Raw genomic sequence first — 27,401 nt, 5'->3', positions numbered from 1 at the left:
ATCACAGGTTTTAAATATTATCATTCCATTTAATGGAAAATGGTGGGGGTGTTTTGAATGGGAATTTTCAACATGGTCTCACGGTGAAAACCAGCTGCAACATTATTGCAGGCTTTATGTGTAATGATACAGAGTAAACAACAAAATAAGTAAGATAAAAACACATAACCCCAAGATTGATACAAGAAGCACAATCTAACAGTAATCGTGAAAACAACGTGCAATTCTATAAAGCATACACTCAATTACAAATTCATAAATTCTTTTAAATCATTACAAGACTCCAGGAGTTGTGAGATGGCAAAAAGGAAATATAAACCATAAAAATAAAATACTTCAATTATGCATTTCCACATACACATAACAATGAGTAACCAAAGATGGGCTTTAATAATATCTATTGCTATGCAATTCTGATAATTCACGACCACTTCTCTTCGACAAAACTGTCTGACATAAAAAAATATTTCATCCTAATAATTATTTACATTACACTTGAGGTCATGATGAAATTTTAAAAGTTAATGCATTTTTTAAAACTGAGACCAACATGACATTCACCTCAGTGAAATACTTCAGAACATAAGACAACAATTATTTAAGCACACATTAATTACAAATTGTTAAATAAATACTCAAAAAATTAATCATTGTTTCATTCAAGGCATCAAGCAAGTTCTAACTCTTAAAAATGGCCATGAATATATATTTATATTTTTCTATAAGCAGCAATTTTATTGATCACAATATCAGGTACAAACCTGAAAATAATTCAGCTACTTTTGTAACACACTGAAATGCAAAAAATGTAATGCTCTCTTAAATGCTAGGCCAAAATTAAGTCTTTCAAGGCAAATTTGTTGAAGGCTATACAGAGTAGGAAAGAAGTTCTCTCCCAAACTGTCTCCAAACTGAGACAGCTTAATAGATGAACACGACAAGAGAACTCAGGATTGAGACATAAAGCGTCAGTCAGGTTCCACTTTGATATTATGTCACCGACATGCCTACCAGAGATAATTTCAAGGATTTTTTTTCACAGCCCCAGAGATCACTTTCAAAATTCAGCTTTGTTGAAAGCCATTAGTAAAATATAAAGTAATTAAGCTGCAACACTTCAATCACCACAGAAAGCCAACACAAATCAACTCATTGGAATGGCTATTTCGTTTTCTATGCGGTAAGTGGCATAACACAAAGGGCTTGAGTAACCATCATGACTAGGCAACCTGCAGAAGCTAAAAATTAGTTTCCATTTTATATCAGATGCATTGTACTGATCCGTGTGATTAAGTTCATTACATGCAAACCCATATGGAGTTGAGAGTTTGCATTGATCTCTATGCAGGAAAACACGATGCAGTAAATCAGTACTTCTCATCTTCGAAGATCGACAACCTCAATAGCAGCTGCTTCATTCAACTTGGTATGTTCTGCTTCCTAGAATAAAGTTTAAAATGACCATGAGCATAACAGTCCATTCTTGTTGGACATGAGCCAGGGCTCATAATGAAATTTCGATTTTTAATTTTCCAGCATTTTACCTTACAGTGGAAGCCCGGTTTAGCCAGGGGCATTTTACAAGAATCCCATTTTAGCGAGTGATAGTCTTTGTACCGCCAAACGGCCTATGTTTTACAAGTAAAATAAATTTGATTTAGCGAGGTCAAAAAGTTCCTTCTACAGTGTACGCTCGGTTTTACGACAGATATTTCTCGAGGGCAATGCACCGCTGAGCAAGCATTAACTAGGTATTGTGATTTGCATTATCTGTTTATGAAACTAAAAATACAAGATGTGTGTCAGACCTACAACACCTAAAGCCAGTAACATCCAAGCATTTATGTGATTTACGGCCTTGAGTATGCTCTGCTCGCTCCCATTTCACGTTCTTCTTTTGTTAGGCCCAGTTATCAGTGGGAGGGGAATGGGAGAAAGATGACATTGGGAGAGGGAGTTAGCTTCCCCCTCCCCCAATCCACTTTGGCTGGCTTCGTCACTATAATAGGCTACGTCTTAATCGTAGGAATCTTTCCAACGACTGGATGCACCCAATCACACGACGATGGAAAGTTGGGGTGTGGGTAAGGGGTGAAGTTTACTCGCTTGGAGGGGCCGAGTGTACTCAGTCTCAGGGGCGTAGTAGTATCAGGTGGTTTGCACAAGTGCATTATGTCTGGGAAGTGTAAATATTTGGGCCTTAATACCAAAATTAAAATTATAGACGAGTGCAAAAGTAGCTGGACTTCAAAGACTGATATTGGGTGGCGGTTTGGTGTCTCGTCATTTATGTTGTTCACAGTTTTAAAGAACAAAGATAAAAATTGTGCAGCAGTGGCCGAACTAGGAACACTTAGCAACCAAAAATATTTGTGGCAAGGGAAATCTGCAAATGGAATCTGCACTATTCAAGTGGTTTTGTCAACAAAGGTCCTCAGGACTGCCCATAAGTGGTTCGATATTAAAGCGGAAGTTGACTACATTTCCAATGGGGAGAAATATCTTCGACCACCGAATCATGCCGTGTTTCAAAATAAAAGATACAGTGTCCGGCGTGATGCGGTGGAAATCTTTGATATATATCTTATTAAAACAACTTGTCTGTTTCCACACTATTTTATTTTTACCGACCATGGTTTCGGCAGCTTGTGCCATTGTCAAGGTCAAGCTTGACAATGGCACAAGCTGCCGAAACCATGGTCGGTAAAAATAAAAGTGTGGAAACAGACAAGTTGTTTTAATAAGCTATATGCCGTGTTTCAGTGAACCTTTCGGCCAATTTTCTCAACTGACTGACATACTAGTTACACATTTGAAAACTCTGCAAAACTGATATTGTCAGCATGATGTATTTCCGAAATTATCCAAAAACTTCCACCGCATACCAAACATATTGATTCCAACTAGTTACGCTGTTTTTACAGCTTTCTTCGGCAATCAAAAAATACAAAAACAGGAATAAAATACCGAAATGGGGGGAATAAATATTTTATAAAATTGAAAATCCCCTGTTTCTTTCTTAAAATATGTTGATACTCATCTAGATTGTGCCTGATAATGACTATTGAGCCTTTAAACTTCGTTAAATACTGCAGTAAGAAAAGAAAAACTGCAAATGCCAATGATTATGAGACTTCACTGGGTTTATTCCACACCTTCGGATACAACAAGTACTCGGTTTTGCGAGTAATTTCCGAGGGATTATGAGCACACGTTAAACCAGGCTCCTACTGTATTTCCACCCCACATTCATTTATAAATTCCCTCAATAGCATTGGCAAAGCAGTTGTACAGATGGGAGTTTAAATTGTACAGAAGGAAAAATGCAGCAAGGTAAACTAAGTTAACTCGTGGTAGAAGAAATAATTTCTAGAAGCACCAAGCACCAATTTTGATGGCAAAGAAGATGCACCCTCACTTCAGTAGGGCATGCAAAAAAAAAAGTCTGAACGAAGGAGTGGCCCCAACAATTTGAGTTAGTCCCTTTTAATTTTTATGGCTCAGAAAAGTCAAATAGGTGGCACAATCATTGATGCAATTACCAAAAAATATTAATTTTGACATAAAAGTAAACAATATAACTGTAGTGGAAGATATCGACCGATCAAGCTCACTTGATACACCCAACTCCTTCGGTATCGCTGAAGCGGGCAAAACGATAATAATAAATAATATAATAAGTGAACAATAAATAATGTAACACGATAGTAATGAGCTTAATAAGAAAAATTCCAACTACAACAATCTTCAATTGAATAATAAATATTAAGAAATAAATATAATTGTTATAAATACAAGTGAGTCAGTATCAACCCATGGAGGTCCAACCTTCACATATAAGATGCAGGTAATATTTTTGAAATATTATTTTGGAAAAAGGTGTGCCTTATATGCCTTCAAATATGCTGCTACAAAACAACCTCCTCAAAATTTTTTTGCAGCAATGCTTCGCACATTAAACCACAATTTTTATTAATTTGCTGCAACTCTGGAGTTTTTCCCTCGACCACAAACTAATTTCCTGATATTTACATTACTTTTTTGTTCAGCATGAACATTGTAAGGGGATTGCATCGATGTGATGGCTAGAGTGCTGGTTGCCCACCCAGTTGGCCTGGGTTCAAAACTAGTTGGTGGCAGAGATTTTTCGGAGAATGCCCGATTCCTTATTCACTGCTTTACAAAAGGCAATTCAATTACATGGGATGGTATCTATCAATGGGATCGGACGGGACATTAAACCATAGTCACCTTTAAATAATAGCAGGCTAATATCGATGCTGGTCTTCTTCCCAACCCTTCTCTCATTCTGCAAATGACCTTAACTGTCAGTTGCCGTCTCCAAATACCAAACCATTGAACTCAGTAAGCTTATCTACTTTTACTTAATTCAGAGACAGAACAACGAAGGAAAAAGTACGATAATATGGTTAAGTCAGGTCAAAAACAGTTGAAGCAAGAGCGGCACTTTCACCACTTAAAGCATGGAATAATATGTTTTTCCACCAATTGTTAACTCTCCACATGGTAACATGAATCATAGGGGACCCATAAGTTATGAGTACTAAGAAATATCACATTGAAATACAAAAGTATATTTACAACTAACCATAAAAAGAGGAGGTTTAGAAGGATGAGGGTGAAATCCAGTCTGTCTGCAATTAGCAATGAAATCCAGCCCATAATCTGGAGTTAATACATAAAAGCCAGTCCTGTAAAAACAATAGAAGAATTAATACAGTTAAAATTGGCAATATATCTTACCAATATAAAAAGAATGAATTATTAATCGCAGCCTCATTTCTTATGATTTTGCAATATTTTATACAGCCAAACAAAATATTTAAAATCATATTTCTTTTGATATGAATTACAGTCAACTATAATTATTTTCCTTATTTAAAAATTTGAAGAAGAATTAAGAATTATAATTATTAATACTAGTGATGGGTCGATTCCAAAATTTTATCGATTCTGATCCCGATTCCGATTCTGACATTTCGATTCCGATTCTACCGATACCGATTCCATCGATTCTGATGCCGTAGGTTCCAAGAAAAATATCACTTAATTCCAGTGTCAGTTGACAAAAGCATCTTTCATATCATCACTATGTAATTAAAATGTAATAGCTAAATTTCAAAACAGAACATACCTGACGTGACGCATTTTACATCACGTATTTTTCCTGCAGAGCTAAATGTCTTTCACTAAACACAGTGGATGGCGGTACGGCAAGAAACCTCTTCGCTAATACTTTCAGCCTTGGATAGGAGATACAAGTCTTCCAGTATTTCCCAGGGAAGGAATTTGGCGGTGCATTCATCTCTAATAAATAAGCTTCCACTTCAGCTCCAACAGTGTTTGCTATGGTGACTTTGGGTACTTTTCCAAATACATCACTGTATCTTGACCACATACCTGTCACAGGCTCCCTAGTCTGCGTTTGCTCCTTCGGAATATAATAGGGATTTCCAAGTAGCACTTTTTGATCTCGAGTCGAGTTGAAAATTACTCGCGAGTATCGAGTCGAGTCGAGTATGATAATTTCTGAACCAGGCAATACAGCAATGCATGCTACAATATATTCTACTCCAAGTTTCTATGACGAATGTATAGCCTAATTTAAGAAGAGAAATATAATGAGGATCGTTGATGGTTATTGTCAGAAGTAGGAGATGAATGAAAATTAATGTGTCTTCAACAGTTCCATAGGGACAATTGAAATTAATTAACCCCAAGTAATATGTCGACCATATACTATCCAAACTACAAGGGAGAGCCCTGAGTATAGTAATTTTCACAGCTATTATAAAGATTACATACTACGTCTATGAATCATGTAATATTTGGCCCTTTCAAATTCTCAAGCAGAAAAACCAATTATTCTATATGCTCAGCCAGCAGGTTTTGACGTCTCCATGTTACAGTATTGCTGCTGCAGGAAATTGCCTTTTGCTACACACTTTGTGACTGAGAAAGTACTTTCCTATCAAAATTGCAAGATTTCGGAGACTTTGGAATTTTTATTAAAAATTAAATATCAACGATTTTTTTGTGTCTTGAATCTTCATGGAATTCAAGTAGACGAAGCAAACAAACTATAGAATTAAACTTTAGTTTTGTAGAGCCAAAAAAATTCTATACTTCTAACGTCACTAAATCAACCTTAAAATCTCTTGCTTTTTTTTAAGTTCAAGAAAGAAACTAATCGCTACAAATGAATATCACATCGGACGGACACAGTAATAAAAATGGCTAAAAGAGCCTTGTGGTGTCAAAACTCCTCCTTCCGCGCGACTAACCTCGGCGAAGGTGGAAAGGGAAAAAGGGTATCGGTCGTTGCCTTTCACGAAAACAGTTCATTTTTCTCTCTCTTAAGCATGCTGACTTAATCTCTTCACTTTACTTCAATGCCCGAGCCATATTTCTTATGCGTGGGATCCCCAACAGCACACATTTGGATATACATAATGTATTTATATTGTATTTTCATGGGTCACATAAATATGTATTTTTGTTATGTATAACATGTGTAATACATATGTATTATTGGATGTATTTCCTTTGTATTCATACATATGTAAAAGTGGTACGTGTTTACACGATAAATACATTTGTATTTTTGAAATTTGAATACTTATGTAAATGTGGTCAAAAATACAAATGTAAATATCGTGTAACACTTGTTACTTTTACATATGTATGAATACAGAGGAAATAAATATGTAAATGTGGTCAAAAATACACAAAATATACATTATGTATATTTTCTGTAATTTTTGAGAGGTGGATTTTCGTGGCGTCTAGTGAAATGTTCAGAAACATTTTTGCAGAAATAATATGTTCACTGCAAACGCCAGATTTCCTCATTTCAATGATCATTCATCCATTCGAATTTATACCCAGGAAGCTTAAAAATAAATCATATACTGATCGATGTGAGCAAGGGTAGTATGGCGACCATATTTATGTTAATTTGTAAATGCACGCGAAATACAGACGTATTACATATGTAAAATTCAGTTTCCATCCGCGAAATATACACATGGAAAATGGTTCACAATACATGAAAAATACAAAAAATAGTTCTTGCACAGCGCAAAAGTAAAAGCGAAGTTTAATTTTTTAAACAATATTTTAAATTAACTGTTTAAACAAAAAAATTAAATTCTCAATTCTGTCGCAATAAGCTAGGGAAGTGAGTGGGAGTGATAATCTCGTTAACAGTTAGCTCGGCATTTCGTTCGAGACTACGAGAACGTCAAGAACGTGCTGTAGAAGGAACTCCGGCTACTGATGTATAGTTAATTTTATATTTGTTTGTATTATTATACGTATTGGAAGAATTGACATAGTGTTTTAATCCTCGATAACCGGTGCGTGTGGATGGTGTGCTCAAACCGAAGCTATGTTTTGCTGGAAATGTGCTTCAATCCCGCACGTTATTGCGATTCGTGCAAGCCAGCTCCAACAGTTTCCTGTCACTGGATAATTAAGGTAAGGTATGATTTATCTTTTATTATATTGTACGCATACATAGACTACATTAATTATGTTATTTGAGTATATTTGGATACAACTATTGGCGCAATGTGTTGACCACATTGCGCCAATAGAGGTAATTATTTTGTTTATGTTTGGCTATTGTTTTCCTATTTTGTTGAGTTATGTATCGAGGAGACTGGTGTCCACTGAAGTTATATGGTAAAACATAGTAATGTCAATCTTGTACGTATAAATTAATAGATTATGCGTCGTATAGTAATTCCGTGCTTCGCGGCTGAAGTTACATTTTTTCTTCTCTTAATTAAGAGCAGAAAAAATTGTTTAAAGGAATGTTTTCGTTCACGTGTAAGTTGTTTTATCGCTGTTTATTACCACAACCTACTGTATTGTAGTTCTTGCATTCCTAGTTATCCTATGCTTTAGTCATAACATCTTTGACCTTAGACTTATCAGCGTAGCCTTGTCACTATTAGATTCCTCGAGGTTCCGAGCGGTTTTGCCCTCTACTTCTAATTATTTAACGAACAAGAAGTATTGGTCGTGTAATATCGGTTCCCTTAAAGCAAAATGTAATATTTCTTTCATCTTGAAATGCAGTCAATCAAGGTGCATGTCGTCATTATTATTAACACAAGATAAATACGTAATTTTCATGCGAAAGTTTGTCATTATATGTAAGAAAAAGGTGCGTACGGGCCAAATTAATTAGGTAATTGTAATTTTCTTTTCATGCTCTTTCGCGCTTACCCAGCAGGCGACGATGTAAATAGCTTGGCCTGGACAAGAGGAGAATGGATTACGGAAAAGACGACGAAGCAAAGCCAGAAGACCAGGTGGAATTGTTAATACCGAGGTAAGCTTTGAGGGAAATTTTTTTTTACCATAATGGAGAGGTTTCTTAAAGTTAAGCCTGAAATTATCGGTTATGTATGAAATTTATTTGTTTGAAAATTTGATATCACAAGTTTATATTTTTTCTGTGTGAGTCATCCGCTACTAAATCATGGTACTAATATATTAGTATCATGTACTAAATAAGCATACCAATGGATTCACGTTTTCCTAGTTAATTTATATTTAAAAGTAGTCATATGATCTTTTCTCATATTTCTCATTCTTCTTAAGAGAAAGGCTATTAATTTTGTAAAATGAAAGCATATCCCCAAAATATATGATTTCTCAAAGGACAAGGTCAAATCTGTGCTAGCTGGGACCTCGACATAATTGGTAAATGAAAAAATTTAAAACTTATGTCTGGAATCTAGCAGAGAAGCCAAACTTTCATTTGCATTCAGAATACAGAATTAGTACTAAAATTACAGACTTCACAGAATACTGACTGCCTATATGAATTGAAAAAAATAAAATTGAAAGGCCTGTAGCTCCTATATTCAGATCTTACAAAAAGATATATTTTTGCATGAATTTTAAACTTGACTTCTTCTTTTCTCCTTTCAGGAAGTGGCTAATGGTGCAGAGTTGGTTTCCTGAATTCAGGTTTCTTCTTGTGCAATGGGTTACAACGCTTGTTCCGTGCTAACATTTTTTTCTATTTTCCAACTCAAACCATTGTTTGTACTTGATTTATCTTTGTGCCATTTTTTTAAACTAAGTTTCACCTACTGTTTGCTGGCCCTTAATGCTTGTTAGCAATATTCATGGCCACACTTGTTATTTGTGTGTATTATTTTATTTTTCTCTTTGAATAAATGTTTTATTATCTGTATGTTCTGGTTTCCTTATGTTTATTCATCTGTTTGATCCGTATTGATATTAAGCGGATGTGGGTCAGAAAATCAATATGTATAATTCGTGTACGAGGGCCTGCAGATACACATGTATATTACATGTAAGGATATTCAGATTTCCAATTTGTAATACGCATGTATACATACATCCTGAGGGACTTTTCAGCCACTTTTACGTGAAATATACAGACGTAATACGATTGTATTCCATTGTATACATATGTATAATTCATGTATGGGTATTCAGATTTCCAATTTGTAATACGCACGAATACATACATCCATAGGGACTTTTGAACCACTTCTACGTGAAATATACCGATGTAATACGATCGTATTCCATCTTATACATATGTATTTGGTCACGTATTTTTTGTGTATTATTGATGTTATACAGATGTAATACAAATGCCGTGTTATCTGGGATGGTTCCGAAAAATATCCAATCCTTAGTATTTTCACTCGAGTAATGCGCTAAATGGTCCATTCGATCTATACATAATCCTTTTTAACATCCTCAGTTAAGTGTTTTAAGTCAATGAAGACGATTATTCATGCTTTAAATGACGATTTTCAAGGCTAATGTTTTGAAAAACTTGAAAAATCGGCCTCAGTTACCGAGCCTCAGAGTTCCGCGGCGTGTAGCTCAGCCTTGACGCGCGATTGAAAAATCGCTCTTATTTCCTTCGTCGCAAACTTTTTTTCAATATTTCTAATTAGTACTCTTTATAAATCTCTACTTTATATTGTGATTCAAATTTTCCGAGTTATATTTTTCGTAAACGAAAGATAATGTCTACATTATGTCAAATTTCACGTGAAAAACGGGTCGGCCATTTTGCGTTGTAAAAGCAGACAGATGAGAGCCAAAATCCTCAAAAGTCATTGAAAGTATAGGCGTAGCCTACGTTATTCATAAGGCCGTCCAACGTGAGCTGTAAACGGGCAGAATGAGCATGTCTGGAGTTAGTTCCAGTTGTCGCCGCTGGCGCTGTTTTGAGAACAAAATTCGTATGGGAATGAATGGCGAACATTTGAAACAGACGCGATTTTTGTCAAAATTAGTTCTCTTTTCGTGATTATGCTAACATTTACCATATTTATTTAATTTTGGCCTTTATTTTTTGGTATTTTTCACGGAATAATGTTTTCAAAATTATAGGAATTTCCGACAAAGTGATATTTTCCTAAACGCAGGTGCTGTTACTTCTTCCATGTTACAGCGTCCGTTTCATTTTAGCCTAATTGTCCAGAAGTGGCCTAAAATTTTTTTGTAATATTACACGAAGCAATACCGGGTTTGTGCATTGCTTACAAGCAAATTCCTTCAGAAATCTTGGTAAAATGAATGTCAGTAATTGCTCTTCAAGTAGCTGGCGTTGCAGAAAGAGTACTGCCCGAATATAAAATTTTGCTGTCAAGTTTGCGCACTGCTTACACTGAGAAATATGTAAAGTTTTTGCTAGGATAGCAATCTATCTATGATCTATTCAAATGATTCACTAATAACAGTGAGGGAGCACTTTTTTGACATGCGGCGAGAGGTTCCAGACACCCTATACATTCAGTTCTCTCCTCTGCGATTCGGACTAGGTAACCCGCCACGAAAGCTACTGCAGCTTCTCTCATGTATATTTCAAATATATAAGCGATGGTCACTTGGGGAAATTTGTTAATAATAATTAATTAACTATCAAATAATTAATCACTCGACGAACACTTTTTCAGTAACCTTACCTGGAATAGGTCTACTTAATATCTCGAGAAGATCTTCCGGTTGCGTTGCAGGAGTTTCATGGCCCTTAGAAATGTCATTGAGTTTCCTGATAAGCAACAGTGATTTGCAATCTTCAGAGTCATTTACTCTATCGCAGAGAGGTAGAAAGTTTTGAAATTCAAGTTCTTGACATGCTTTCACTGTTTTCGTGCTGTCGGTAGAGTAACTTGACGAAGTCACTGGAAACGTTTACTCCGTCAGATGTCAGTCTACGGTCAGGAAACTGATTTCTCATGTTCTCAAGGGTGTGACTAGAATCGTAGCTAAGGAATAGAGGCCGAAATGGGGTCACAAGGCGTGCAATGGTATAGTCTTCTGAATGAACGTTGGCCATCTGTGAAAATTCCCACAAAAAATATAATTTAACTAGTTTAATAGAGGAACACGTTTTGCTCAATTCCACCCAGTTTTCTTACAATTTTACGCTGTTTCTTGCAGAAAAAATGACGTGATACTTGCCAGGACCCCCCTCCCCTCCACGTGAGATTGGGTGAGAATCGGTTCGACCCCCTAGGTCTAGGTACGCTGTTTCTTGCGGAAAAAATGACGTGATACTTGCCAGGACCCCCCTCCCCTCCACGTGAGATTGCGTGAACGGCGGTGATATATCCATGAATTTCCCATGAGAAAATATTCCCCTGAACCGGGAATCGAGGCTGTGATCTTGGATTTCCAGGCCACTGAGCAGACTTTCTTTGATTCCCATGGCAATTGTTCCGAGGCTCATGGTACAAGATGAGAGTGGCGGATCCATGGGGAGGGGAGATGCTTAGGAGTCGTACGCTATAGATAAAAATTGAAATTTTCATATGTACTTTGACGTAAAGCAGATAGCAAAATTTTCCGGCAAATTTACCAACTATAACGAGTCAAAATACAAATTATTTTTAACCTTATAGGGCCTATTTTAACGCTTTGGCATTGGTAAAACGATCTACTGCGCCTGCATAATATAGTGTCTTTTTTATCAATGAATTAGTCTAAAACAGCCGTTTTTGAGTCTGGAAAATCCTAACTTTCAAAATCCCCGAACCCCCCTTCGGCTAGGGGGAAATTCCCCTGGTTGTGTAGTAATTCACGAAGATAGGCCCCCCACCTAGTTGGTGCAGATCTATATCCGTCACTGCTAGATTTTAAACCCTTGTGGTTCGTCAAGGATGTCAACGCGGGAAAAAAGGACTTCAATGAAGCCGCAACCCAAGACTGGAGCTAGGGCGTTGCAGGGGGGCGTGTGCCTCTGGCGAAGATTTCAGAGAGGGGAGCAGAAAATTTTGAAACATTTATTAGAAAAGTTATTTAACTTTCATAATTAAATTAGTTAGCCAAAATAATTAAAAATCATTTTAAACTAATATTAATAAAAGTTCTTCACAGCATACATACGGCGAGTAATTTCAACTAACGCACAATAAAAAAATGGATTACAGAGGTATTATATTTTAGGGGTGGAAGAGAGAAGGGGATCACGGGAGGGATAGTGGCAAACTGATCGTTGCACCCCCTGACAAAAGTCCTAGTTATGGCCCCTTCACGACCGGTTAAGAGTCTCAACCCTGCCCTAAAGACGCGCATGGCGGTATGACCGCAGTTCGATTCCCGGTTCAGGAGATTTTTTTCTCATGGCAATTCTTGTATATTTGGTAAGTTTTGGTTAGTGAGTAATCATTTCCATCGAAAAATGTTTTGCAATAGGGTCCAAAATCAATCGCCTTAGGACTAATTTTCTCGAGACCTCCTTAAAATAAATATCCTCGCTTTTTCTCATTCTTCATTATTTTCCCCTGCCAAACACCCTAAAGGTGGCTTGCTGGGTATTATGTAGATTTACAAGTATTAGAAAGAATTTAGAGCCTCTCTTAAGATAAAAATAACGTAATTTCATCAGTTCCGTTGCTATTTCCCGTAAGATCTCATGTAATTCATGTTCTCAAAAGAGCGCCTCTACCGGCCGAAGACTCAACTACGTGCGCTGTCCCAGCTTTTTCCCGACGTTGGACGGCCTTGTATATAACGTAGGCTACGGTATAGGCAAAGCACCAGGTTAAAGGAATACTGCGTTTTTTATTCCATATAAATCATATCAACGCAAAACCACTTGGATAAATTCAAAGATTTTTGAGGAAAAACGATATGTAGCGTGGCATTGAAAAATTGGTCATGTTTGGACCACAGTATCTCACTAAAGGGTCGTATTTATGTAAAATGGCATATAAATCTATATCCGATAATAATTTATGAGTATTTACGCTAAGTTTCAAGTCTCTATCCCCAAAAAGGTCATTTTGGGCTTCATTCCAGCTTTTTCCGATTTCGGACCAGTGCGTGCCGGGTAGGAAGACGATCGGCCGCCGCGGCTGGCGTAAAGGTATTCGGCGCCCTCGTCGACAAATTTAATGTATTCGGCAAGCTGAAACTACCAGGCCAAGGCATTAGAATGACTTATCGGCTTTAAAAACTGCATTATTACTTGAGTTTCATGATAGCACTTCCTGTCGGCAGATTGCTGGACCTACTAGCCACGAAAGCTCTGTAACCTTAACTACTCGACTCGACATTCGTAATGCTACTCGAAACGCTCGAGTACCAACAACTCGACTCGATTCGTATTTTCGAGTACTCGCACATCCCAAGATATGTGTTTTCTTATTACGATTACGTGGCGCTAAAATTCGAATGACTGTTCGAAACGCGGCCGTATATAAATTTGTGGTTTGAAGAACTACTGGAATCGGAATCGATTTTTCACTTTGGCAAGTACTCGTTTTCGATTCCGGTTCTTGGTCAAGAATCGAGGAATCGAAGAATCGAGGAATCGAACCGACCCATCACTAATTAATACATAAGTAACTTTTAATTCACTTGTATGTTAGAATTCTGCTGGATTAAATTGTTACAAAATAAAATCATGAGGGTTCATTATGGAGCTCAGGTGAAAGTTTTCCCTCATGGAATTTCTGATGCATGTCAACTGGGATATACCAGCGGAGAAGGTATTATCCTATGGAATAAACACATTAAATTAAATGACTCACTCATTGTATCGGGGAGCACAAACAACAGCAACAGCCTCTGGCATCATACGCTGATATGAACAATGGGTGTGCAGGTCTACACTTGACAAGAATGCAGTCTGACTGGGATGTGTCTGAAAGATATTGAAAAGATGCTTAGTTCACAAAACAAGAATGCCACATTAGCCTTCAAATTATCGATCCCAATGAAACGAAATGAGTGTCACTCCATGAATAACCAGAATTCAAGTCCAATGGCAGAGCATTACAAACAATGAGAAGCATGATCACTCAAATGCCCCAATAATACATTACTTTCAGTCCTTCACCATGCATCACTCAAAGGTGTGGTAGCTGAAAAGCCAGTTGATTTCCTCAGGAGGGGAGAGCATACATAATGGCATGGCAGTTCTTTCTATAAGTGTTGGGATTTGTACAAAGGTTTATCATAGCAAACAGTGCACTTCTAATAGATCTTCGAAAATATTACTATCCATAACGATTAACATATTAAAAATTGTCAATAGAATAAAAAAAACAAGAATTCATAAAATCATTGCTGAGGAATAAAGGAAAGGGACTACTGCTGATTTTGGAATTATAAATATAACAACTATGCAGTTAAAAAAAATCACAGATGGATACTAGAATTATTAGATGAATGATAGAATTAGAAACTTTATTTCATTGTCCCTCTCACTAAGAAAGATTAAAAATCATACCCCAATTAGAATAAGTAACTAAACACATTGACCACCATAGTGAATCAGCACGTATTTACTGTGACACTATCATTGTTTCATATCAGAGGCATATTATTGGTTCATGATATACAGAAATATCATTGATAATGAATATAAAATGAATTTTACTCTGTTTTGAAACTGCAGTCATAATCACTTCAGCCATGATATATGTATGCCTAACTAATCAGCCCTGGTCATTCATGGCATGAGATATCCATTGGAATTAAGTTTCCCCATTATCGGTTATTATGACTGGAAAGTCACTATGACTAGCACTGCAGTGTATGTGTTGAAGAGGCAACTAAAAAATCCCCAGATGATTCCTATCCTTTCCTCACAATACATCCAGCTAATGAAATGGTTATGAATGATAAGCACAATCAAATATGAAGCACATTAACACATTCAATGCGAAGATTTTCATGGAAGTTGTCAGAATCGGCCGATAAATTAAGAAAGAAAAGTAGAGAACGGTTTTCGCGCCATAACTTCTGTTCAAATACTGCTGTTTTCAAACGTCGCGCACGGGTCGAAAGAAGGAAGCCTGCTGAAGGCCATGCACACAATCGGAAGACTCGGAAGTGGATATTAGTCACGTACGGAGGCGGAGAAAGGCCCCCCATCCGACCGGCAGAGCACGTTAATTCATGTGCTCCGTATCTCAACTTGGACTGGCCCATGTCATTTGATGTGCTCCACGCTGAATGTGTCACAGAATCATTTTTTTTTGTATCGAGGGTGCCTACACCATAAGAATTTCAGACTCACTTTCCTCGTTCCATGAGCAAATATCTAAAAATTTTCAGCTTATTTCAATCAAAACTTTATACATATTTGCATTATGGACAAAAAATTCACTTTCACTCACTCCCAAGAGGAGATTCAAATTACATACCAATCATAGATATAACTTCTTTTAAATTTTACAGACAATCTCCATAATGTGCTCTAAAGGCAAGTGATCATTTATATTTCATCGACTTCCATAAAATATGCATTACACCTTCCTTTGAAAATGCAAATTCAATTTGGAGGAGCAATCATAAAGCATCCATTGTACATTGAATTGCCTCCATTTTTGAACAAATAATCAACACAAAGACCATTAGCAAATTTAAATAAAGCTAAGTTAAAGAAGTTTCATTAAAAATGTAGCAAAAATTACATAATTAATGACAACATTCCTCAAACAGAAAAAGAGGCAACATTTGGAATTGTAAAAAGCACTTACAACATTATATCAGATAATATGCCGAATCCATAGCAAGTTGCACCTATCAAGAAGCAGGGTTAAACCTTAGTCATATTCCTTACATTCATTCACAACAAAGGTTTTCCAAAAAAATCTTTGAAGATTAAAACATAACAGGGGATTGTGCGATCATCAGGGAAAGTGAATAGAGCAGGACAAAGATTACCCATATACCACAGGATAAATCTAATTAAAGGGAAAGTCTCACTATACATCACTTACATGAATCCAGCCAAGGGTGATGAGATCATGCTGATCTTGGTAGTCAAATATTTCCTCTTCATTTTTTGTGGTACAGGAATCAGCAGTGCCAGTCTGCTTGGGAACCAGTAGGTGTGTCACAATCAGCTGATCTCGATGCTAACCTCCAAGAAAGAGGAAAATAACATGATGTTAACAATACTTCATCTTTAGCACATATCCACAATATTACGTGCAAGAAAATGGTGCAATGAGGCTGTGCCCCCAGCACCAACGAGAGCAACAAAAATTGGTTTATCTATTAAAACCAACGGAAGAGGAACTTTTTGAGGAACGGATATAGCCACAAAGAAATTTCTATGGACCTGAAAAGATTGAAGGCAAATTCAAGAATTAAACGATAAGGAAAGTGATTACTAGTTATTTATGGATGACGTAGCACCATTAGATAAAATCAAACACTAAAAATATCTTTGATTGGTGCACAAAGGTTAAGAAAACACTTAGCTGTTTCACAAAATAAAATATATTGCGACCGGTTTCGATACAGCGTATCATCATCTGGAGTTTCACCATGTTACGCCAACCACCATCGCATTTATCTTTGATTGGAATCAGAAGGGGGGAGTGAAACATAATGTTCAGATAAATCACCTTGATTCCTTGTTGATGGTCACAGTGCTGCAGTTCAAAGAAGAATGCCAATAAAGAAGTGCTACCCAGTATATTCAATCAACTCTGGCTAAAATTTCGTATGAATATTCTTGTTACTGAGCAAAAGTTTAAAGATTTGGATAATTATTTGCATGATGTGTCACAAAATATACTAAATCAGGTAAAGAAACCTTGTGCAGGAAAAATTTTCACGACATAGCATGTGGAAACTACATGTAAAGGTAAATTTTTTGAATGTATAGGGACCTCAAAAAATAAACATTAAATACAGGAAAACGATGAATGCAAATACATATACTAAATCCAGATCCAACTGCATATACAACTTAAAAACAATAAGTTGTTATTTTCAAATGTTTACACAAGCGATTACCAAGCACTAGGCTTATTTTTTAAGCAAAAAATATCTTATTTCTCTGTCGAGAGAAACGCCAAATGACGATTGAGTGAAATATAATTACCTAATGAGAGTGACATAAAGTGATAACGTTGCAGCAAAACTCATATTTGATCAAAAATATCTTTTCTATGTCAAGGGAGTAAATAAATAATGATATAGTGAAATAAAGCCTATTCCAAGCTAGTGAAAGTGATAACATAAATGAGAGAAAGCCATAACATAGTGGCAATCGTCATGCTTATTAACCAATATCTTATATTTATGTCAAGGTAATCAATAGTTGATGACACAGTGAATTATATTCCTATTCAAAGGGAGAGGAAGAGATAACATTAGCGGCAAACCTCATTATTTACTCAGTGATGAGGGGAAAACAAATTAAACCTACAATGTGCATGGGGGCATTCATGAAACCCACCAGTTGGTGGCCTTAATCGACACTTTTTTGGTGTCAGTGCGGCTACCGACGATCTCCTGTTGTCATGTCGGTGCCCCACCGAATGGGATCATACAGAATCTCACGACTGCTTACTGGGAGTCGGTGTGACATCCCAACCGACAAATCAGTGCAGCACCGATCGGTTTGGACATACAGGATACGGCCCCCAGCTCCAGATTCCAAAAGGGATGACATACGGAAGAATATCTACTTTTTCAATATAAGCAGAAACTTATGATCCACCACAATATTTGACGAAGTCTCACCAGTTTTCCTGCAAGAATACCACATGTCTCCACATTACATTGTGTATTCTGTTGGGCCAATGCAAGGAAGGTGCGCATCAGCCGAGAAGGAATCACCACCATACGTAGCCTGGATGGCCTGCCAGCACCGTGAATCATCAGGGATGAGGGACTAAGAAGTAGAGATGAGGGCTTAGTCGATCGATCTACACTTGGGCGAGATTGACCTCGGGAAGGCTGCAAATCCCTAGAAAGGTGAAAATATTCACTTTCATGAAGTATTGTTTTAATAATTAGATACGAAAATGACAGATGTCCAACACAAAACAAGGATTCCCATATAATGAATATTCTACCTTTTCATTAAATTTTTTAATTAAAACCAAATCATTCTAAAAATATTTCAATGCAAATTACCTGTGAACATTTTTTTCAAATCACATTTAAATTGAACCAAAATAAAAATGCTGATAAAGGGCAAAGAGTGACATTAATTTCTGTGAATTATTTATCAGGTAAATTACCAAAATATTCAAAATATGATATCATTTATGGAAGGATCTTTAATGAAAGGAAAGTGAGCTCAGAAGGCACAGCAATACGTATCAGCTTAGCAATTTCATTGATAATCGAAACAATTATCAAGACAACAAATTAAATTTGAACATAAAACATCCACCACTGCTGAAAATTAAGTGGAAGCTCATAAAATGAAAGCAATACGAACTCTATAAAATAAGTAGGAATTGACTACACCTCAATCCACTACAAAAACTGAGCTATCAATTTTGAATTATTACTTTGCAGGCCAACTCATAGTCACACCAGAACAGTGACATAGCCACAGGGGAGATGGGGGTAGAGGGGTTCCAACCCCTTCCAAGTAAAGCCTTTTGAGCTTTTACTTCATCAAATTTATTTGCTTTATTTTAATAAATACTTATACAAAATTACTGTTTTTGAGTCCTAAAAATCATGATTTCGACGTAAAAAAAATCAAAAAGTTTTCGAGGGACAACCCCCTGACTCATGTTGCCTTGGGGTGTTTTCCATACACCCTGGAGGGGCCCCGAAATCTCTGGTAAACCCTCCCCATTTCAAAATCTTCGCTACACCACTTCACCAGAAGATAATTAGGCTTAAGATGTAATAATTTGTCGGTCTATAAACTAAAAAAATCAAGTTACAGCTGTTATCAAAGAGGAGGTGGGCTAGAAGCAAAGGGTTCCAAAAGATATTCTCCACACATCTTCACGGCAACAAAGAAGACGGACACATAGTCCAATTGGAATAATATAAAAATATGGAATTCTATCAAAAAGATAATGAATTTAAACAAGAAAATAAAGTCAATTGATTTGGGCGTGACTTGGTGGAACGATGAGATATTCATGGTGAAGCAAAAAGTCCAGTACTGTTCCACAAACTTTTATTTGCTATCTACTAGTTCATCTTGAGAATGACACCATAGTCATCAAAATTAGTCGGCAGCAAATAAAAGTTTGTGAAACAGTACTGGGTTTTTTTGCCTCACCATGAAGTAAATAAAGCTTATATACCACAATTAAACATATAGAAATGACTTTCAACTCACGATGTAGGAGAAGGTAACTCTAGAGATACAGGTTTAAGAGTTCGGTCTGGGACCATCACTGAAGAATTAGAGTTCATCGGCTGAAGAGGATCCAGCAGATCATCTTCAAAGTCATTCGATGAGAAGAATGAATCCAATGCTGGAAGAACAGCCTGTATTAAAAGAAACAAAATTTGAAATAATTAGCTCTATGAAAAATGTCATGGTGTACGATGAAACAACATTCTATGGAAACCATAGGGACCCTTTCATGATTAATTTCAGTATAAAACTGCTACACCACTGACCATGGTTTCAACATTATATGTCCTTGTCCTTGAAAATGACATAGAATGTCAAAATCATCGTTGGTAATGTAGTAGCTTCATATTATAGTGTGGAAAATATGTACCATTTCTAGTTTATATTTATCATAGATGTATTAATTGCACTCCTAATATTGTCTTGAGTGCAATAAAACTTATAATTAGGTATCATCTATGCATATAATCATTTCCTGGCTAAAAAAGTAACTTTGGCTTTCACATGATGTTGCTAAAAGTTTTTTCCACAAAATTACGAGGCTTGATACGAAGCAAAATTGAGGTTTTCTAAAATACTGATGAACAGTGAAAAAGTAGTGGAATTAAACCTGTGTATTGTGGGAACGTATCACCAATTATGCAGGATATGTGAAACAATATAATTTCAATTTTATGAAAAAAGATGGATTAATAACAAATAGAACGAAAGAATGATCCCAATATCAAAACTCATGTGTTCTCTTCGTTAAAGTAAATTTTATAATTTTTACAAAAATTTCAGTCATGATGATTTCCATTTCCAAAACATACATAATTGTGTTGTTGCGTGATGTCTCAGAATAGCCAGCTTGTCAAACAATGCCTCGGGATTGGAACCTTTTCACTTTCGAGAACCCCTAACCATTCTTTACCCCTTCCTCTTTGACGAAAACATCCTGGTTCCACTTCCCTATATAATGGCACAGTGGAGATGCTATTAGCACGCAGTAACTCCTACTCAGTCACTGGTCCCTCGTCAGTCACAATGTAGCCTTCGGCGGGAGCCGAAGCACAGGCCGGATGGCCCATGCAATTGAATCGCCTCGCTATCTGCCCGTGCCATCACCAGCAGCTCCTCACTTTCCCTAGACTTTGGTACAGTGGAACCTCGTTAAAGCGATTACGGGCTATAGCGACACCCCCGCTATTACGAGAGATAGCCGATGCACCGTCAATTGACCCTATAATAAGCGTGTTAAAGAATTCGTTTTTACGAGACCCTTTCGGTGTTGGCTCTCGCCATAGCGAGGGTTTTACCGCCGGAAGACTTTCATGAAGACTCCTTAACCTCTGTAATTGCTAGCGATCTGTTAGAAATGAAGTTAATGGAGTGCTCAGTCTCAAATTTATGTGGTAAACTGTCATTCGATAAATATAATGATGACGAAACAATGCTTTGCATGATTTTTATTCAGTGCGGCGCTTATAAATTGTTTGAATAGTTAGTCGTTATTTGAGTAAGGAAATTTAGTGATGCAAAAAAACATCGCCTTTCGTCTGGATTTATGCTTACGTTTATGGGATAGATGTTTATCTGTCGCCGCACCACTCCTGTTCCTGTATATCTGTTCGTAACAAGTATATTGGCTATTATTCGCTCCACCTCCGGTAAAGCGACAATTCGCTATAGCGAGTGTTTATTAGTGCACCGTGGGGTGTCGTTATATCGAGGTTTCACTGTAATATCTTAACTTATGGCTATTCTAGACGCAAAAATTTATTTACTGCTTTGCCTTTTCATTGAACTGATTTGGAAATTGCTATTCTACATGGAAATTAACTTTGGGTTAAAACTTTAAACATTTGTGTGTGAGTATTTGCTTCCCGATACCAAGGGCAGGAACCCACACTTTAAAACCTGCAACCCTATCTTAACTTTAATATCTTAACTTTTGGCTATTCTAGACGCAAAAATTCATTATTGCTTTGCCATTTCATTGAACTGATTTGGAAATTGCGATTCTACATGGAAATAAACTTTGGGTTAAAACTTAAAACATTTGTGTGTGAGTATTTGCTTCCCGATACCAAGGGCAGGAACCCACACTTTAAAACCTGCAACCCGCATTACAAAGGATCATGTTTCAAAATATTGTGAGCATGGAATGTGTTGATGGGGCTCTCAACTTCAGTATCATGCAAAATGAAACCTGATGAAATCACAAATCTTGAAAGCCAGATAGGAAAACAGAATTTAACCCTTTCGCGCCGGACCTTCGTTGAGGGAAATTCTTCCTCAATACGAGTCTCTTGAAAGTTTTCTTTACTCCCCTGCACGAAGCTTTTTTGCACCGACTGTGGGCAGTGGTTCCCTCCCTAACCATTTTTGGACCCAACTCAGTGGGGCGCCGATCCCTTTCCTCGGCCTCTGTCCCAGACCCTCGAAGGATTAAAAGCCCCTTCCTAGGACGAGTTCGCGGTCAACTGGCTAAAATATTAGTGCAAAATATATGCAAATATTTGTTGTTCGCATCGATTTTTTACATTCAAAATGTATTTTGTGTTTCTTTTCCGAGCGTGCAGAAATTTTAAACGAAGTTCTAACGTTAATTTAGACGGATTTAGTATATTTACTAGTTGGTCTATAACTCCATTGATATTAACGTTAGAATTTTGTTTAAAATTTCCATGTGGTCAGCAAAAAAAGATGAATTCATTTATAGCAATAGATATGAAAAGTAAGCAACAAATATAGTTTTGGAAAACACACTGCAAATAACAGTAGTTGACCGCATGGAGAGGATAAGAAAGGGTCGACCTGAGCGGCCGAAGATGGGACTGGGCTCGCGCTAAGGCGGATCACGAGGGGCGACCGCGTCCGTGGGTCTATTTTGTCCGCCACGGTCACTTTTTTCGACCTGTGCCGCACAGGTGTGGCATTCGTTGTTCATGGAAAAAAATCCTCGCCGCACAGGTGTGGCATTCGGCGCGAAAGGGTTAACTGCCTCTGTCTGCACCTTGATTTTGAAATTTTTTTCTCACCGCTTAGGCCTATCATCAGAGACATGCAATTTCTTGTGGCATAAGTCTTAAGGCTTCTGTCTGGTTATGTCCTATTTAATGCTAGCCCTCACCTCAGGATTGACACTGGGCATAGGTACTGGTCCATTTATCCAAAGGTTCTTCTCCTTGTCACTCATCCACCCACGTTCATCTTCTTCCTCTTTGGTTTTCAAACTTCTTGCTTTGGCAATTTCTAATTCTTCTAATTCCCTTCTCCTTTCCATAGCTGCCCTTTCCTCTGCCTCCCTTTGCCTCTGATATTTGAAATAAAACAACATCAATTATAACATTGGAAAAAGTCCATATTATCATAAAAGTTTCCAAAAATAGTACTTATTACAGAAATTTAATGAAAGAGCTGCTCAATCTTTCATACTCTAGTTTCCAAAGGAAGAAATGGGTTTAAAATTAAATAAAGGGGCCTGTTGCTCGTAGACCATTTACAATTTTATTTGAAGGTATTAGGTAAATTTTTAAACGCGGTGAAACCCAGAAGCATGGAGACATCATCTAGACAACACCGCAGAAAACTACACATCAAATAAAACAGTATTGTTAAAAATTTCACCATGAACAATTGACATAACCTCAAGTTTTCTGGGAAATCCTCATGGTGTAGAATTTTCAGTTTTCCAATGAGGTTATTTAGGTGCTCTGCAGTGACATTTCATTACAACAGTATGTTCACACATAACATTTGCACAGAAAATGAAAGACCAAGTCATAGAGCTGCTATTGCAGTCCAATAATACATCAAGCTGGAATGTGTATCCATTTATCTCTCACAGCCATACAAGATAACAGAATTTCCTCAGACACAATAAAAAAAATACAGAGGCCATAAAATTTGCAGTGAACCTATATGACATAACCATCACAATTGAAAAATGCCCTATTAGGTTCATTTTGCTTTTCATCCCTAGCCTTGACTCCTCTTACAGTCCAGCCGGCGAGAGTTGTCCGATGGCAATCAAAAAGGAGGGGCGGAGAACCCTGCGCCAACATGGTTGGCAACCAATCGCTGTCCCCTAAATGCACCTCATACCCTTGCCTAGTCATACAACGTTGTTACATGCACATGAAGTACTGAAACAAGCCTGAACCACCAAAACTAGTCCTTTCTGCGAATCGCCAAAACAAAGGATTCCTCCTTTGGATCCTTCACGCTCGTCGTCCCTTCCGGCAGTTTTCTTCACGGAACCCTTTTGTTTACATGTGATGTGGGCGTTTCCCTTTCTTACCTGGCAACCTTGCCTCCTTCCCCTTCTAGCTGTCAACGAACAACTCTCGGCGGCCGGACTGTACAGGGTTTGCACACTTTTGGAGTTTCAAAATTTACTGATTCAATGATAATTTCAGAAATTATTATACTGATTTTCAACAGCATATTTTTATAAAATTAAAACAAACAGCCATGCCACTACCCAACACTTGTTACGTAGCTCACTTCTCATCAGTTTGTCGACAACAGACAACAATTCTACTAAAATAGCAGATGATATGGGCTCTGAAGGCAGCAAGGTGACGCTCAGAAGAGCATTCAAACACCTCAGATGAGGAAAATTCCCCGCAAGTAACGAATAGCAAAAACTAGGATGAATTTTTTTGGGGAGAATTCTTGCACAATTAACAAATTTTACCGACTGCTTCAATTTTTTACTGACATTTTCAGTATTTAGTGACATTTCCCTGACTTTTCATGGACCTTAAAAATTTATTGACATTTCCAAGTTTTTAAGATGCGTACAAACCCTGTCTTAGTCCAGGCCTTTGCTGTACAAAGCAAGAGTTAACTCATTTCAAGCGTAATAAAAAAAACTCTGACAACTTGACCCATTTTTTTCCATTATAAAATTTTATGTTTTAATTAGTTGCTTTATTTACAATATACTCTGTGTAAAAAGACTGAATATAATATGTGTCAGAAGATAAACAAGAATCTGATGCTATTTAGAAAGGATTATTCAAAAAGGTCATTTCAGAGTTATTTTAGATTTTAGGGCAGTATGAAGGAACAAATTCACTACATAGATGATAGAATCATAGTATTTTTTCTAACGAAATTGCTATTTTGTATTAACTTATACGTAGTTTTTAAGAGCCAGAATAGCGTCAAATCCATTTCCAGACATGCAATTTCCTAAAATTTTCTGGGATCCCCACTCCCTCGGTAAGGAGGGCCCATGATCAAGAGCCCCAGCTGAGGGCTCCCAATCACCTCAGACTGGCCCTAGGAAAGAGTGAACAACAATGAACCACCTGAGGCCCATACACAAGACCAAAGAGGAGCAGAGACATGATCAGCATTACGCTCAAGGATAATAGTTCAAATACATAGTAGGTGACAGTACTAGAAATGGAAAAGTAAGGGCTTCTTTACTTTTCAAACTCTATTCACAATTGGCAATAGAAATATTTACCCATTGAATAAGTCTTCCAGTTCAAGTCAAGTCCAGTAAAAATTTTGTATCACTTCATTATTTAAGTTAATTTTATATTAAGTTCCTTTCAATCTGAGAGTGCACACAACGACAGTCACAGGAAAGATGAGTCTATAACCTAATTAATGGGAGCAGTGGTCCAACCACTGCTGTCATGGTACAGCATTACAGAATCATTACCAGCTTGAGCCAAGTGCTGTCAAAGGAAAGAGCTTGAAAAAAAACTGATGTGTTGCACACATTCATCCTAAGAGAGATAGAGTGGAAAATTCTCAATATATGACTATCATTTCTTGTCAGCCTCGATTTCAGATATTAGGGCATCAAAGGAAAAAAATTGAAAGATTAGCCATCAACCAAAATGAGATGAATGAATAAAATCTATGAAAAAGAGAAGATTATTCGGTGTCACCACAATCTTAATCCTATTAATCTGAATGGTTTTTCTAACAGCTTAAATAACGGTCATTACCATAGATAGTCATTGCCCATTATTGGCAAAACAAAAAGGTAGTCAAATTTGCATCATGTAATATCATGAAAGATGCCTAAAACCCATTGCAAATATAGCCACTTTAAAAATAACCTAATCCATTCCTACCACAAGAACTGTCATCTAAATAATGAGAATGCCAAACGGATCATATAAAAATAAATTATCGATGAGTAAGCGAAGACTTTGACAGAAAATATCGAGACAAGTTAAAACTTCCAGATAAATCATTGGTAAAATTTATTTAAATAAGAGGACGCCCATACCTTGTACTCCAAGTGTTTCTGGTATTCTTTCGTATACCGCTCTAACAGAAGAGATTTCAGATTTTCTGCCTGCGGCATGACTTCACGCAATTTCTGTGAGTTGGTTGCTCTATCCGTGACAGATACTGTTGCGAAGTCAGGATGTGTTCGAATTTTCTCTAAAAAGAGTCTAAAAGAAAACACAATTAGAGCATAATTGTTACACACGTTGCATAAATTTGATTCCCGCAATGTAAAAGTCATTCCATTACTTCATAGTTCGAGCCAAATAACGTCGTCAACCCAGAGGCGAAGGGAGAATTTCTAGGTACCATTAACTTAATATAGTAAGCACGAGACTTGGCAACATCAATATACTTACGTCATAAATTTCATATACAAAATGAATGCATTTTCCAAACTGCCTTCCTCCATGTAAACATTGGCCATCCTAACCATTTCAAGTCCAGACCTGTAATACCTGCAATACACGAAAATTTCATTAATCAATACGCGGCGAAAGTAATTTCAGAATCGGCACTACCGCCCGGGAATCCACTTGTAATGAATAAAATTTTCGTACCTTCTAGGTGGGATGTTGGAGTCGATATCCACTGAATTTCCATATTCAGTTAATTGCTTTATCCTCAAATTGGGCTCTACAGAGGAAGCTCCGCAGTCTGCTATCTTGCCGTGGATATCCGATTCATCCTCCATGATTACAAAATGTTGGTTCTTATGCCGAGACTGTCACTCAAGTAGTTCTACCACAATAATTTCGCATATTTTACAACACATAACACTATGTTGCACTTCTGAATCACTGCAGATTAAAGGAAAGCGATGAAATACAACTACAAAACAGGCACAAAGAAACTACGAAAGATGTATCGATAATTAATTGAGAATATAAATACAAGAGCACGAAATGGCACTTAGCAGCTTCCTATTATTATTCAGGATGCACAGTAGTAGTAAAATTTATACTATTCACTCCTAATTATCAACTTTTTCTCACCTAATTTCCTAAAAATTTACAGTAAACATTGTCGGACAATTTCATGAGTAATCACGCACACTAGCGCCAAACAGCAATGACGACACTAATTGACAAAAGAAACACGTATACTAGTTGAGGTGGGGGTTACGGTTCACGTGATGATGATGATTCGATTCTTCAAATCGTTCATAATGAACGAAATCATTGAATGTAAAATTTGAGTTGCAGGAATATTCACGATTTTTGGATTGAATTTAAGTGGCTTCTGCACACAAGTATATACGAAGAAGTACACCTCGGCCAACAATCCTCAAGTTTTGGATGGTGCAGTTCACACCCAATGAGTCGCTCAAATGAACGATATATTCTTGAACTACAGAGCTATGTATATATATATTAGTGTGTGTAACATGTATATATTTTGCTTTATATATTAGTGTCATATGGCATAAACGTGAGTTATACAAATAGCAATTCGATCTTCGAAATAAATTATTAAAAAATAAGGGCAATTGTTCAAAGTGAATCAATTTTTTTGCTGGGAATTATTGAATATTAAA

General features: G+C 36.9%; 1 protein-coding gene across 1 annotated transcript; it reads right to left on the bottom strand.

Moving 5' to 3' along the window:
* Window positions 1–8: 8 nt before the first annotated feature.
* LOC124160804 (STAM-binding protein-like A) lies at window positions 9–26,948 on the bottom strand. The gene is made up of 11 exons (XM_046536847.1): window positions 26,860–26,948; window positions 26,425–26,664; window positions 26,224–26,322; window positions 25,863–26,031; window positions 22,734–22,916; window positions 19,598–19,749; window positions 18,025–18,250; window positions 16,266–16,403; window positions 14,067–14,179; window positions 4,610–4,712; window positions 9–1,440 (listed from the first exon to the last, which is right to left on the bottom strand). Exons 2-11 carry the CDS (start codon window positions 26,556–26,558, stop codon window positions 1,378–1,380), a joined length of 1,380 nt encoding a protein of 459 aa, XP_046392803.1. The 5' UTR covers window positions 26,559–26,664; window positions 26,860–26,948; the 3' UTR covers window positions 9–1,377.
* Window positions 26,949–27,401: the final 453 nt, after the last annotated feature.

This window comes from Ischnura elegans, chromosome 6, assembly GCF_921293095.1.
Source record: "Ischnura elegans chromosome 6, ioIscEleg1.1, whole genome shotgun sequence".
Taxonomy (NCBI): domain Eukaryota; kingdom Metazoa; phylum Arthropoda; class Insecta; order Odonata; family Coenagrionidae; genus Ischnura; species Ischnura elegans.
This window is presented reverse-complemented; position numbering and strand designations above follow the sequence as displayed.

Coding starts and splice junctions, on each gene's coding strand:
- LOC124160804 (XM_046536847.1), bottom strand. CDS start 26,558: ATGGAGGATGAATCGGATATCCACGGCAAGATAGCAGACTGCGGAGCT. Junction 26,032..26,223: donor TTGTATATGAAATTTATGAC/GTAAGTATATTG, acceptor GTTTTCTTTTAG/ACTCTTTTTAGAGAAAATTC. Junction 18,251..19,597: donor GAGTTACCTTCTCCTACATC/GTGAGTTGAAAG, acceptor TCACCTTTCTAG/GGATTTGCAGCCTTCCCGAG.